Source organism: Sceloporus occidentalis, unplaced genomic scaffold (genome assembly GCF_023333645.1).
Source record: "Sceloporus occidentalis isolate IW3139 unplaced genomic scaffold, rSceOcc1.0.p SCAF_8, whole genome shotgun sequence".
Taxonomy (NCBI): Eukaryota; Metazoa; Chordata; class Lepidosauria; order Squamata; family Phrynosomatidae; genus Sceloporus; species Sceloporus occidentalis.
In genome coordinates this window covers 24,669,327-24,682,500 of record NW_028316988.1, presented here as the reverse complement: position 1 = coordinate 24,682,500, position 13,174 = coordinate 24,669,327, and the positions used below count along the sequence as shown (strand labels likewise).

General features: G+C 45.7%; 1 protein-coding gene across 1 annotated transcript in view; it reads left to right on the top strand.

Annotated features, from left to right (window-relative positions):
- BTBD2 (BTB domain containing 2) overlaps positions 1 to 11,298 on the top strand; it is a 13,625-nt gene extending 2,327 nt beyond the window's left edge. Inside the window, exons 2-9 of the mRNA XM_089535509.1 lie at positions 2,865 to 2,984; positions 4,032 to 4,188; positions 5,100 to 5,205; positions 6,242 to 6,439; positions 7,168 to 7,360; positions 8,740 to 8,827; positions 9,389 to 9,535; positions 10,031 to 11,298. Of these exons, the coding sequence (XP_089391635.1) occupies positions 2,865 to 2,984; positions 4,032 to 4,188; positions 5,100 to 5,205; positions 6,242 to 6,439; positions 7,168 to 7,360; positions 8,740 to 8,827; positions 9,389 to 9,535; positions 10,031 to 10,192 (1,171 nt within the window). The 3' untranslated portion in view covers positions 10,193 to 11,298. The remainder of the gene's footprint in view (positions 1 to 2,864; positions 2,985 to 4,031; positions 4,189 to 5,099; positions 5,206 to 6,241; positions 6,440 to 7,167; positions 7,361 to 8,739; positions 8,828 to 9,388; positions 9,536 to 10,030) is intronic.
- The last annotated feature ends 1,876 nt before the right edge of the window (positions 11,299 to 13,174 follow it).

Here is a 13,174-nt window from a genome sequence, read left to right as displayed (position 1 = left end):
GTGGGGGGGTTGGTTATGTACATGTGTGTATCCTTATGTCCCTCATCCCATAATCTGCATCACCTCCTTTTCCCATATACACATACATATGTGTGTGTGTGTTACACAGACACATGGTGCACACATATACACACAAACCTGGGTGGGTGCTGGTTGTGAGAGGAGGAAAATGCATTTGATACATGTGCAAATGTATAAATATTTATGTTGTAAAGGTAAACGTAACCATAATGTGTGTGTAAATCCTGCAGGTGAGGGAGGGAGGGTGGCAGGTGTAAGGTGGGTTGTCAGGGGAGCAATTGGGGGGTTTATGGCTAATATAGGATAGTTAGTATAGGTTGAGTCTGCCTTCTCCCAAATACTTGGGACCAGAAGTGTTTAGGGTCTTGGATTGCTTTGGATTTCAGAATACATGTTCATTCATCCCTCCATATTTGCGGCTTTGATATTTGCAGAATTGATTATTCACGTATTTGATTAATATGTTCTCTCTAGGAATAGCTAGGTCCTCCAGTGCAACTCTATGGTCAACTGAAAGACCTAGAGATTCCTAGAGAGGACACTCTACTAGGCCTTTGAAGCTCCTCCATTGCAATTCTATGGTCAGTGTCTGTTAGACGTTGACCACAGAGTTGCACTGGAGGACCTAGAGATTCCTAGAGAGGACACTCTACTAGGCCTTTGAAGCTCCTCCATTGCAATTCTATGGTCAGTGTCTGTTAGACGTTGACCACAGAGTTGCACTGGAGGACCTAGAGATTCCTAGAGAGGACACTCTACTAGGCCTTTGAAGCTCCTCCATTGCAATTCTATGGTCAGTGTCTGTTAGACGTTGACCACAGAGTTGCGCTGGAGGACCTAGAGATTCCTAGAGAGGTGTCCTCTCCGGTAAAAACATGGATGTTTTTGTTATTTGCAGCTTTTCCATAGCCACAGGGGTCTTGTTCCCCTAACCCTAGCAAATAGGGAAGGACAAGTGTATTTGCGCATATGTACGCTATGAGATATCTTGGAGACGAGTCCCAATTTCTAAACACAAAATTATGTCTCATTTACACCTTATACAAACAACCTTATACACAATGTTTGCACATTAAGCAAAGTGTGTATACACCAAAGCAAAGGTGCCAATCTCTCAGTCACCTGGGGAAAAAAGTGCTGGTATCTGGACAAGGGAAATGTGTCAGTAATGTGTGCATGTATAGGTGTGTGTGTGTGTGTGTGTGTATGTATATGTGTATGGGGTGGGGAAATAATTGTGTATATGGTCTGTGTATCAGGGAGATGGGGCAGATATGAAGGAGGTAGCATGGTGTGGGTACAGGTTGTGAGTGGAGAAAAGTAAGTGTGTGTGTGTTTGTAGGGCTGAAAGGGGACCTGTTGTATATATTATGGGTGAAAGAGATCCAGAATGGTGTAGTGATTTCAGCATTGGCCTAGGACTCTGGGAGACCAAGGTTTGAATCTCCCCTTGGCCACGAATCTTGGTCAAGTCACACTCTCTCAGCCTTAGAGGATGGTAATGGCAACCTCCCTCTGAAGAAACTTGCCAAGAAAACCCCATGATACCTTAGGGTTGCCATAAGTCAGAAACAACTTGAAGGCACACCACAACAGGTAGGACTCTGGGAGACCAAGGTTTGAATCTCCCCTTGGCCATGGAGACCCACTGGGTGACCTTGGGCAAGTCACACTCTCTCAGCCTCAGAGGAAGGCCAGGGTAACCCCCTTGTGAGTACATCTGGCCAATGAGAGCCATGGTTTGAGTGCTGGCCTAGGCCTCTGGGAGGCCAGGGTTCGAAAACCAGCGTGCGTCATCTAAGCTGCATCTGTCCTGCAGAAACAATTCAGTTTGACACAGCTGCCATGGCTCAATGCTATGGGATTCTGGGATTTGTACTTTTGTGAGATGTCCAGTCTTCACTGTCAGAGAGCTCTGGTGCCACCACAAACCCTCGGGTGCCATAGCATTGGGCCAAGACAGTTTAAAGCGGTGTCAGATTGGATCATTTCCCCAGTGTGGATGTCAGTGCCAGGTCTCTCGATGTGATAGTGGAGCGAGGCCTGGAAGTCACAGAGGGATGTTTCCGACCCTTCCATGGTTGTGGCTATTCAGTTTTTTCCTGTGCTGTAAAAGAGTGTAAAGGCTTCAGGGTTAGAGACAGAGCTGAGAGAGTGTGCTCTAGTCATAGCAAATCAGAGGTCATAAGATGTTGTGGCTGTCTGACTCTCTTGGGAACCACAAATAAGGTCTAGCAATTCTAGGCAGGGCTTACAAAAACTGCTCTTTTCGTTTTTCGAGGGAGGCACAGCTAGACTTCTTTGGGCTTGTTTGGGCTGTGGCCCTGCTTGCTATCTATTATAGGTGCTTTAAAAAAGATTTGTGTTCTTTGATGTACAAGGCTGCGGTGGCTGTTCTCAGCCCTGGGACTAGGGGATAACTGTCAAACAGACATCTGGGTAATGTGGATTAATTTCAGCATGGGTCAGGTACACAGGTAAACAGGTTGCTGTAAACCATTAAATCCTATCTGTTTGTTGCTGCTAAATAGAGCCTCTGTGCTACTTGGGAATGAAATCCAGGCCTGCATGTCATTGGTGATACCTGTTTAGAGTTAGGGTTAGTGAATGGTGAAATGAAAGATCTATTATTATTTTCAAGGATTCATATCCTGCCTTTCTCCCACAATGGGATTGGGATTTGTGGGATTCGGTTTATGATTGGCACCCTCACTTTAAGCTCACAAGGCTACTATTTAGAATGGTGACTTTGAAGGTTTAAATGCTCAGAACGTTTCACGTAAAAATGGGATTGTAAGTGGAGTCCAAAATGAATATTTTCTTCTTCTTCTTCAAAATTTCAGGTTTGTGCTGGCGGTGGGCAGTGCGGTGTTCGATGCAATGTTCAACGGTGGGATGGCTACAACGTCCACGGAGATAGAGCTCCCTGACGTGGAACCGGCCGCTTTCTTAGCTTTGCTGAAGTAAGCTTCACTTCTGCAGAATGAATCTCCCTGAAGAAATTGCAGCCAGTGTCTCATAGTGAGGGTTGGTTTAAGAGTGGAGCAGTCACAATTCGACACAGATGTAGATATAAAAGGTTCTGCCACTCATGGCTGTGTTTTTCCAAGCCTGTCTTTTCAGAGCTCTGTGCTGTTCCATAATTCTGACGGCAAACCCTTAACTTTATTTTCCAGTCTTTCAAATATCATATAATCCTAGAGTTGGAAAGGGGACCCCAATTCCCAAATCTCCTGCTCAGTGCAGAACTTTAGTAGGTCTAACCTCTTTTTGAAGAAGTCCCAAAACCCGAGACCCCACTAACTTTCTAAGAGGTCATTGGCTCCATTGCCCAATTGCTCTTAACTTCAAGAGATTCCTTCCAAAGTTCAGCCAAAATCTATCTGTCCTGTAACTTAAAATCATTAGACCTAGTCCTACCCTCTAGGTCTAGGACAACAGAGAACAAACTTTCACCTTCAGCCTCTCTCCGGTTCTTGAGCAAATGAATTACTGTGAAGTTGAAGGCTTCACAGTAATGAATTACTTTTGACATCACATTGTGGAGTTGCCTTCTAAACATGCTCTAAATATACGTTGTGGACAACTTTAAAAGATGAAGGCAAGGATTGTGCTTGCGGTTGCTCTTTTACTCTCCTTCCAGGCTCCAATCCCTATATCCAATGTTACAGTTTCAAGAATTGGGGTCTTGAGCTTGGGATGCGGAGGGGAGCTTGTATGCTCTACTTGTATTGCCATATATACTCGTAAACATATCCAGGGGTAGGCGTCTTAGCCACATAACAAAATATGATATTCAAAATCCATAAAATAGTGATAGTTTTATTGGGCTAGAAGGGTTAGCTAGGCTGCCTTTGGGCTTCAAGTGGTCCTGAATCAGTTGCAGAATAGAGAATTGCCTCCTTTTTTATGTGGATGGAAAGGTCTTTGTTACACCACAGCTAACTTATTTCATTTCAACGTGAGTTGTGTTTATGTTAAGAGTCCCCTTCTCCATTTCTTGTTTCCAGGTTTCTCTATTCAGATGAAGTTCAGATTGGGCCAGAGACTGTCATGACGACTCTTTACACAGCAAAGAAATATGCAGTTCCTGCTTTGGAAGCACACTGCGTGGAGTTCCTGAAGAAAAACCTGAGAGCAGATAACGCTTTCATGCTTCTAACACAGGTACCAATATGTTTGGAAGCCCTTGTTCTTAATTGCAGAGCTTAATTGCTTGTCTGCCTGTCTATTTTATTGTGGTTGTCGTTTCCGACTTATGGAGAGTCTAAGGCAACCCTATTGTTGGGTTTTCCTGTCAAGATTTGTTCAGAGGAGGTTTAGCATTGCCTGTGGCTGAGAACGTGTGACTTGCTCATGCTCTCACCCAGTGGGTTTCATGGCCAAGCTGGGAATTGAACCCTGATCTCCAGAGCCCTAGTCCAACACTCAAACTGCTATGCCACACGCATCCCACCTTTTTCCCACTCCTAGGACTTGAAGTGGCTTACAAAAGTTAAAATGTAGGAAGGCACACAATACAAACACATCATGCAAAACTTAAGATAATGAAACTATCAATAGAATTAAAAGCAATTGCAAACATCTCAGTTTTAAAAAAGAAAAAGTATATAGACAGTGCAACATGTTACAGGAAAAGCTTGGGAACAGAAGTGTTTCGGATTTTGGGTTTTTGGGGGGTTTGGAATACTTGCGTATACATAATGAGAGCTCTTGGAAATGAGACCCAAAGCTAAACATTAAATTCATTTATGTTTCATATACACCTTATACACAGTCAGAAGGTAATTTTCTACATAATATTTTTAGTAATTTTGTGCATGAAAGAAAGTTTGTGCGTACTGAGCCACTAGAAAGTAAAGGTGTCAGTGTCTCAGCCACCAATGTGGACAGTTTTGGATTTTGGAATTCCAGATGAGGGAGACCCAGCCTGTATTAAGGTCTGTCAGTGTTCAAAAGGTCTACTAAAGACTAGAGTGTTTTGTGTGCTACTCTGCATAAAGTGTAGGTGGACAGCGTGGGAGTGTAGAACCCATTGCAGAATTAATTTTCCTTGCTGGCTGATGTCTCTGTTTTAGGCAAGACTTTTTGATGAGCCCCAGCTGGCAAGCCTTTGCCTGGAAAACATAGATAAGAACACGTCCGACGCTATCAATGCCGAAGGCTTCACAGATATTGATCTGGGTATGTTCCTTGTATATATTTGGCAGGAGTCGTGGTGCTGCCTGCAGTTTCCCTTTGACTTTATATTTCTTTAGCCTGCTTGGGTTCTGGCTGTTTGAGATTCTGGAACTGGCAGCTGCATATATGTAGTGTGCAGGAACATAGACAACTCCTTGAACATTTCCATGGGGGAAAGTAGTCATAAGTCATTATGGCTGCAAAGTATATCTACAGTGAGTCGAAATCTGAAAAACTCCTGCATACTTCCTTTTCTTTCCCTCATGATCACGATAAGTTATACAGACTAAGATATGCAGGGCTGTTCGGTTTGTTTAACTTCAGTAGCAGAATTTGTGGTATGGCAATTATTTTACCATGTCCTTCCCTTGCTTTTGCAGTCGTTGTCATTATTATTTCCATATATACTCGATTATAAGTCGGGAAATTTATGCCCTAAAATTGACCCTAAAATCCTGGGTCAACTTAGATACGGGCCAGTATGCTAATACTGCTTAGAAAGGTCCTAAAACAAGCACCACCTGATGCCCCACTCTTTGTGCCTTGAGGCAGGTGTGTGTGTGTGTGTGTGTGTGTGTGTGAGAGAGAGAGAGAGAGAGAGAGAGAGAGGTTTCCATCCGATGTGAAAGCCTTCTCTTCCCATCAAAGAAACCCCCTCATTTAGCTCCACTTCTGTCCCTTCCCAATCCAATGTTAAAACTTGTCATCCAGCACCAGGGAAGTAGTGTTAGCTGGTCAGGGGAGGTCCAGAGGAGAAGGAGGGAAGTCGTGTTTTCCCCTTTGCAACCTTAGTTACAGCCCCCTAAGTTTTAAACTCATCCATGATTTTTACCCTGAGACCTTCCCTCGACTTATACATGAGGTCCACTTGTACATGAGTATATATGGTAGTATTAGTATTAAAACATTCCTTTTTTTTTCCTGGGTGAGGAGTAAAGAGGTGCGAAAGCGACACTCGCTCTTCACTCCCCATTTGCCTTCTGAAAAAAAGCAGTGAATGAGGGATGCGTCTGCTAACGTGACTGTCTTTGCTTGGCAGACACTCTGGTGGCTGTCCTGGAACGGGACACCCTGGGCATCCGCGAAGTGCGCCTCTTCAACGCTGTGGTCCGGTGGTCAGAGGCCGAATGCCAGAGGCAGCAGCTGCAAGTGGTTCCTGAGAATAAGCGGAAGGCCCTTGGCAAAGCCCTCTCACTCATCCGCTTCCCCTTGATGACAATTGAGGAGTTTGCTGCAGGTAAGTGGGAACTCCCCATTCCAAACAGGCTTTCAAATCTGAGAGGGCACACATAACTAACCAGTTGAGGTAAAATCCCCTGGTGTATTGTGTATGCACACATGCATTTAACAATAAAGGTTTAGATTCTCCCTGGCATCACAACAAGGGAGGTGTGCAACAGTAAAAAGGCTGTGAGCACAGAAGTCATGATGGAACGTGGATTTGTCATGTTTGTTGTTGGGAAGTGAAAGTCTTCCAGTTCCATTTGGCCTTTTTCTCTGATCTTTCCGGGGGAGGCCACAAAACTAAAAGCACTTTGAAAAGCTGGCTTGCAAAATTACCGATCCCATGATTTGTCAAGCTGGCCTTCCCAGAGCCTTTTTAGCTCCAGGCAGAACACTCTCCAGAAGAAAAAGCTGGCACTGGAGAAATAGGTTGCTTGATACCCCAGCTGTCTTTTTTTCCTGAAGAAGCCCATAATACACCTTTATTCCTTCATGGTCACTGTGCAACCTAGGTGTAGTATAACATTGTTATGCTAGCCCAGTGGTCCCCAATCTTTGGTCCTCCCATTTGTTTCGTCAGATCCCAGAAGCCCCAGCCAACTTAGCCAAGAGTCAGGAATTATGGGAGCTGAAGTCCAAAACTTCTGGAGGACCAATGGCTAGGAACCACTGCAGTAGCCTAATGTACCCACAAGTGCTGGCTATGATTCCTGAGCTCTTGTCTTTTTCTGCCTTCTCCAGGTCCGGCTCAGTCAGGGATCCTCACAGACCGCGAAGTCGTCAGCCTCTTCCTCCACTTTACTGTCAACCCCAAGCCCCGGGTGGAGTTCATTGACCGCCCCCGCTGTTGCCTGAGGGGGAAAGAATGCAGCATTAACCGTTTCCAGCAGGTGGAGAGCCGCTGGGGCTACAGCGGGACCAGCGACCGGATCAGGTGAACTTCCCAGCACTTCTTTGCTAACCGAGTCAGTAGAGGGTCTACTTGGCTTCCAGAAGCAAAGGCTCTGGCGTTCACCTGTCTGGGTTTGGGAGTTAAGAGATTCCTGGACATCCCGATGTGACATCGTGATTAGAGACATGCTGGCTTGGGAATGTTGGGAGATGTAGTTCATTCCATATTGCGGCAGCTAAAAAGGCCAATGCAATTTTAGGTTGCATCAATAAAAGTATAATGTCTAGATCAAGAGAAGCAATAGTGCCACTGTATTCTGCTTTGGTCAGGCCCCACCTGGAATATTGTGTCCAGTTCTGGGCACTACAATTCAAAAAGGATGTTGAGAAATTGGAGCATGTCCAAAGGAAGGCGAATAAAATGGTGAAGGGTCTGGAAACCATGCCCTATGAGGAACGACTTAGGGAGCTGGGGATGTTTAGTCTGGAGAAGAGAAGGTTAAGAGGTGATATGATAGCCCTGTTTAAATATTTGAAGGGATGTCATATTGAGGAGGGAGCAAGCTTGTATTCTGCTGCTCCAGAGACTAGGACCCAGGAAAAGGGGTTCCACCTCAACATTAGGAGGAGCTTCCTGACAGTAAGGGCTGTTCGACAGTGGAACAAACTCCCTCAATGGAGGATGGTGGAATCTCCTTCCTTGGAGGTCTTTAAGCAGAGGCTGGATGGCCATCTGTCGGGGATGCTTTGATTTGGATTTCCTGCATGGCAGGGGGTTGGACTTGATGGCCCTTGTGGTCTCTTCCAACTCTACGATTCTGTGATTCTTTGATTCTATGATATTGAGAGGAACCAGACTGGGTGTGGGGGAGACTGGGATGTTGTTGCGTTGTTGTGTGCCTTCAAGTCATCTCTGCCCCATGGCGACCCTATCATGGGATTTTCTTGGCCAGAGGGTTCACCTTTGCCTTCCTTCTGGGGCTGAAGGAGTGTGGCTTGCCCAGAGTCTCCCGGTGGGTTTCCATAGCCTTGCGGGGATTCAAACTCTAGACTCCAGAATCATAGTCCAATGCTCATACCCCACTGGCTCAGCTGACTGTGCAGTCCCAGGTTCAAATCCCCACTTGGACATAGAAACCATTGAGTGCCCTTCTGTCCTGCGGCCTTGGATTAGCAACAGTTTTCCAAATCAACAACAGTCTACAACAACAACAATAATAAAACAATCTACAGAATTAAGCTTTGCAGCTGTTCAGAATGCTGGTGTTGTCTGAAAGGACAGTGGGAAGTGAGGAGGCTCTGTAGCTGGCAGAACTTCTTGCTTACCCATCCAGCACATTCAGCCCTTCTGTTTTTTCTTACTTGCTTTTAGGAACTGTGTTCTGTGTATTTAATTTTGTCCCCTTTTCTCAAACTCTGCAGGTTCTCAGTCAACAAGAGGATATTCATTGTTGGATTTGGGCTGTACGGATCCATCCATGGCCCAACGGATTATCAAGTAAATATACAGGTAGAGGACTTCCTTCCTGTCGATGGGTGAGGGTGAAGGGCAGAATGTGATACTGAACGCTCCATACAGAATGGCTTTTGCTAAATCTTGCATCCTCATTTTCAAAAGGGCGGTGGCAGGGGAACTGGGCCATTTCTGATAAACAGGAAACTATTACAGAGGGTCCTTCGTATCTGTAGGAGTTTCATTCCAGAACCCCCTGTGGATACCAAGATATGGGGTTGGTTGTTCAAGTCCCATTATATACAGCAGTGTAGTAAAATGGTGTCTCTTATACAAAATGACAAAATTAAGGTTTGCTTTTGGAAATTTATTATTTTGAATATTTTAAAGCCATGGATGGATATGGAAAGCCAGCCATATACCTGGATTCCATCAACCATGGCTTGAACCGTACATGTTTCTTCCTAGGTCCCAGTCTGGGATAAGCAGGCAGAAGGGGAGGGTACACATTTCAATGAAATAAACAGAATAAACCCATGTAGAAGAGCTCCATCTGTATTTATATTGTTGGGTGAGGTGTTGGGTGCAATCTCAGCCTCTCCTTCCTTCCGTCTTCAGATCATTCACACAGACAGCAACACAATCCTGGGCCAGAATGACACAGGCTTTAGCTGCGACGGCTCCTCCAACACGTTCCGGGTGATGTTTAAGGAACCTGTGGAGATCCTGCCAACCGTCAGCTACACTGCTTGTGCGACTTTGAAGGTGTTGTAAACCGGGATGGAGGAAGGGAGGAGGGAGGTGATGGAGCCATGGGGGAAAAGATGCTGATGCTGATGATGTATTTATTTATTGTATTTATACCCCAGTCTTTCGAAATGCTCTCAGAGCTGCTTACAAATTGTTAATTAGATAGTTCCCTGCCCTCAGGCTTACAGTCTACAAAGACATGGCACAAAAGGGGAGAAGGGGAATGGCAGTGGGGAAGGGGATCAAGTCCATGTGGTTGAGATCCTTTTCTAGTAGCCTCCTGGCCATTTTGTGCCACCTTGGGTGATCAGTGTTGTAGTCCCAGATAAGTAGCCTCCTGAGCTGGATGGGTGATCTGTTGTTGTTTGTTTGCCACAGAACATGAGGCTGATTGGGAGGCTCCTAGCAACCTCTACCCTCAAGTTTGTCAGTGACCCTAGAATCACAGCTCTGTAAAAGCTTTATGGCACCTCTTTTGTCACTTCAGCTGTCTTGCTCTCTTTGCCACAGGGCCCCGATTCTCACTATGGAACCAAAGGCCTGCGCAAAGTCATCCACGAGTCGCCGACAACTGGGACCAAGACCTGTTTTACTTTCTGTTACGCAGCTGGCAACAACAACGGCACCTCTGTGGAGGATGGGCAGATCCCTGAGATAATCTTCTACACATAAGCGGGGGGCACCACTGGGAACTTGCCATCAGGTGGACGGATAGGCCACCCCGCTGCAGCTTCTCCTCCCGCCTCCTTCATGTGCCCTCCCAAGCTGAACATCGCTGGCTTGCGTTCCGCCCTGCCCCATGGGAGGGCTGTTAGCCAGAGGACTTCAGGCTGGACGAACAGTCCGAGATCGCATTTGCTGTGTGTGGCCGACGCTGCCCAGCCTGCCTTCAGGTTAGCCTGGGCAGCTTCTCGCCTCTTCCGCTGGTTCCAGTGGTCTGGCCTGGTGGTCCTTTCATTGCACTGAATGTAGCTGCTTTTACGTCTGGCTGTTCTAGTGGTGGTGGCGGCGGTTGGGGTTGTGTGTAAGCCACTTTCCCGATAGGAGTCTTTTTCCACCAAAGAGAACCTCCCCCCCACTGCTGACTGTCAGGTTGGAGGCTGGAACAGGGAGAGATGGAGGCCTAAGACTCTAAGTCTGGTCTAGGTGTTAGCTAAGGCTTTGACTCCCTTTCTGTGTGTGCTCTGGCACGGAGAAGTTGTACTTTTGAAAGTAAACCTGTTTTCTCCCTGCTGTTGAGGGTAGATTCTTTGCATGATAAAAGCAGCGTTTGACGACAATCCTGAACACTGAGGGGATGGCAGCATGGAGTAAAGGTGAGACCTCTTGACCCAGCTAGTTTCCAAGAGTCTACCTACTGCTTAGCCCCAAAGGTTTTGCTGCCTTGCTGTGGGGTGGGATTTCATGGGTGCTCCGAAGCAGGGGGACCATTTCTTGTGAGGAGGCTGCCTCCTACTTGCCAAGAGGTGACTGACTCTTAGACATGCAGACTCAATTGTTGTGGGTAGGAGAAATACCTGAAGACCCTGGACTGATTCTCAGTACATTTCTGCTGCTGCTAATATAGTGCAACTTAACAATGCATTTTACTCTTCCACTGTTCCACCCCTGCCCCCCTCCACACACCCTCGTTGTCATTAACAAGGCAAATGCTGTGAGTTGTTGATTGTTAGGTGGGCAGTGATTGTTGTTGTTCTTGTTGTTTCAAACCATGAATAAATTCCCTGGGCTGTAAAGCGTAAAGGCTGAACTCCCAAACGGAGCAGTTTTAAAAAGCATCCATGCGTCTAGGTGTGTGGTATCCCTCCCTGTACAAAATGGCCCTTTTTGGCTTGTGTGCTCCTGGGTTACAAATTAACATGGTTGCTTTGGAGTGTAAAGAAATAAGAGCGTTCTCAACATGGATGGAGAGTAACATGAGACTCACCATTGTTCTGGTTTCAGACCTTTTCCTCTCCAAAGTGTGTTGCCCTTTTCCCCTTGGATAGCTTCCTTTGGGCCATCTGTGACATTCCACACATGATATTTAGGCCCCTGAATGCGCCTCTTAAAGAGTTTTTATTCTTACTCATTTCATGCCTCAAGAACATCCCCTCCTCCCCATTCCTGTGTCACATCTGAGTTGTCAGATGTGCTGTTAAGATGTGTTTTCCTGCCTCTTTTGGGATGGGTATGGCAGTGATCCGAAAGAGGCAGTCCAACCTAGGGGATATTCATAGGTTTTGTCCAAAGGCTTTTAGATGTGACATTGATCCTCTCCTAACTGGAAAACCTGCCAGGTTGTGCTGCAGCGTTGTGGGAATTTCACGGATGACGATGATGAATTTGTCTCTTATTGTGTAGCATTTATGAGTGTCATTGTTTCTGCAACTCGTTGCCAAGTGGCACAATTAACCAGTGCCAATTTGCCAAGCCAGACCCCTCACGTTCATACCAAGAAATTGCCCGTCTGTCGATATCCGTGTGCGATTGACTCAGTTATGGATTCAGTGTGCGTTCTTTGTTGCCCAGGCTCTGATCAAAAATTGAGGTACCGTTGCCCTTGGTTGAGTCTCCCAGGAATAGGTCCTCACCTGTGAACTTGTCCTGTGGGACTCACCCTTGCCTCCGAATGTGTGAAGGCTAAATTACTCCCAAAAGTGTGTCTGTGTCTTTGTGTGTCATCTGGGTACGTGCTCATGCTTCTCAATATGGCCAGTATGAGTAATGAGTCATTCCTCAGATGTGAACTGAAAGCTTTGTGGGGCAGTGATTTCAACCAACCTGATGGATACTGTATAAACTCATGCATAAGTCTTGAAATTTAGGTCAAAAAAATTGAACCAAAAAACCTGACTCGACTTATCCACAAGTCAATGTAAGTACTGTATCTTAACTCTTACTTAAAAGAAGGAACCATCCCCTGGTGAAAAGCAAGAGTATCATCTGTTCTGGAAGCACTTGTCCTCTGTATTCTCTCATCCATCCAGCCTTAAGACTAAGCATGTCTGCTGGAATTTTGCAGGTTCTTTGACATTGTTTTCCTTTGCTTCATCCTTTAGGTCTTTTGTTACGTGCCCCTAAATTTTACCCTCGACTTATCCATGGGTGATAGCAAAATCCATAATTTTGGCCCCAAAACTTGCCCTCAATTTATACATGGGGTTGACTTATAGTCGAGTATATATGATAATTCGCTTTCTGGCTAAATCTCCAAGGGATTCTCAGCCTCCTCTTTCTCTCTTTCCATCCCAGTTCCTTCTATTTACTGGAGATGTATATGTTTTGCTAGCTACATATTTCCTTCTTCACCCCCCCCCCCCCCGCCCCCCGTGGTAAGTGAATGAAATATAATTGCTGAATAAGTTCCAAACAAGGCTTATGAGATTTGTAAGTGGCTTAAATCATTGCTAGCCCATCACATCCTTCGCAAGCTTACCTTATCTCCTTTTTGAATACAGTATGTGCTTTGTATTGGGGCGGGGGGGGGGGGGGAGTTATTAAAATATTATCAACTTAAGAGTAAATTGAACAAAGTTTTTGGAGCCTGATGCAAATCCTGGCACTTGCAGTTTAGTCATAGGTGCCCCTGCCTTTAAGTCAGTGATTCCCAAACTCTTGCCTTCCAGGTGTTTTGGTCTTCAACTTCCAAAATCCTATACCATTGGCCAAGAT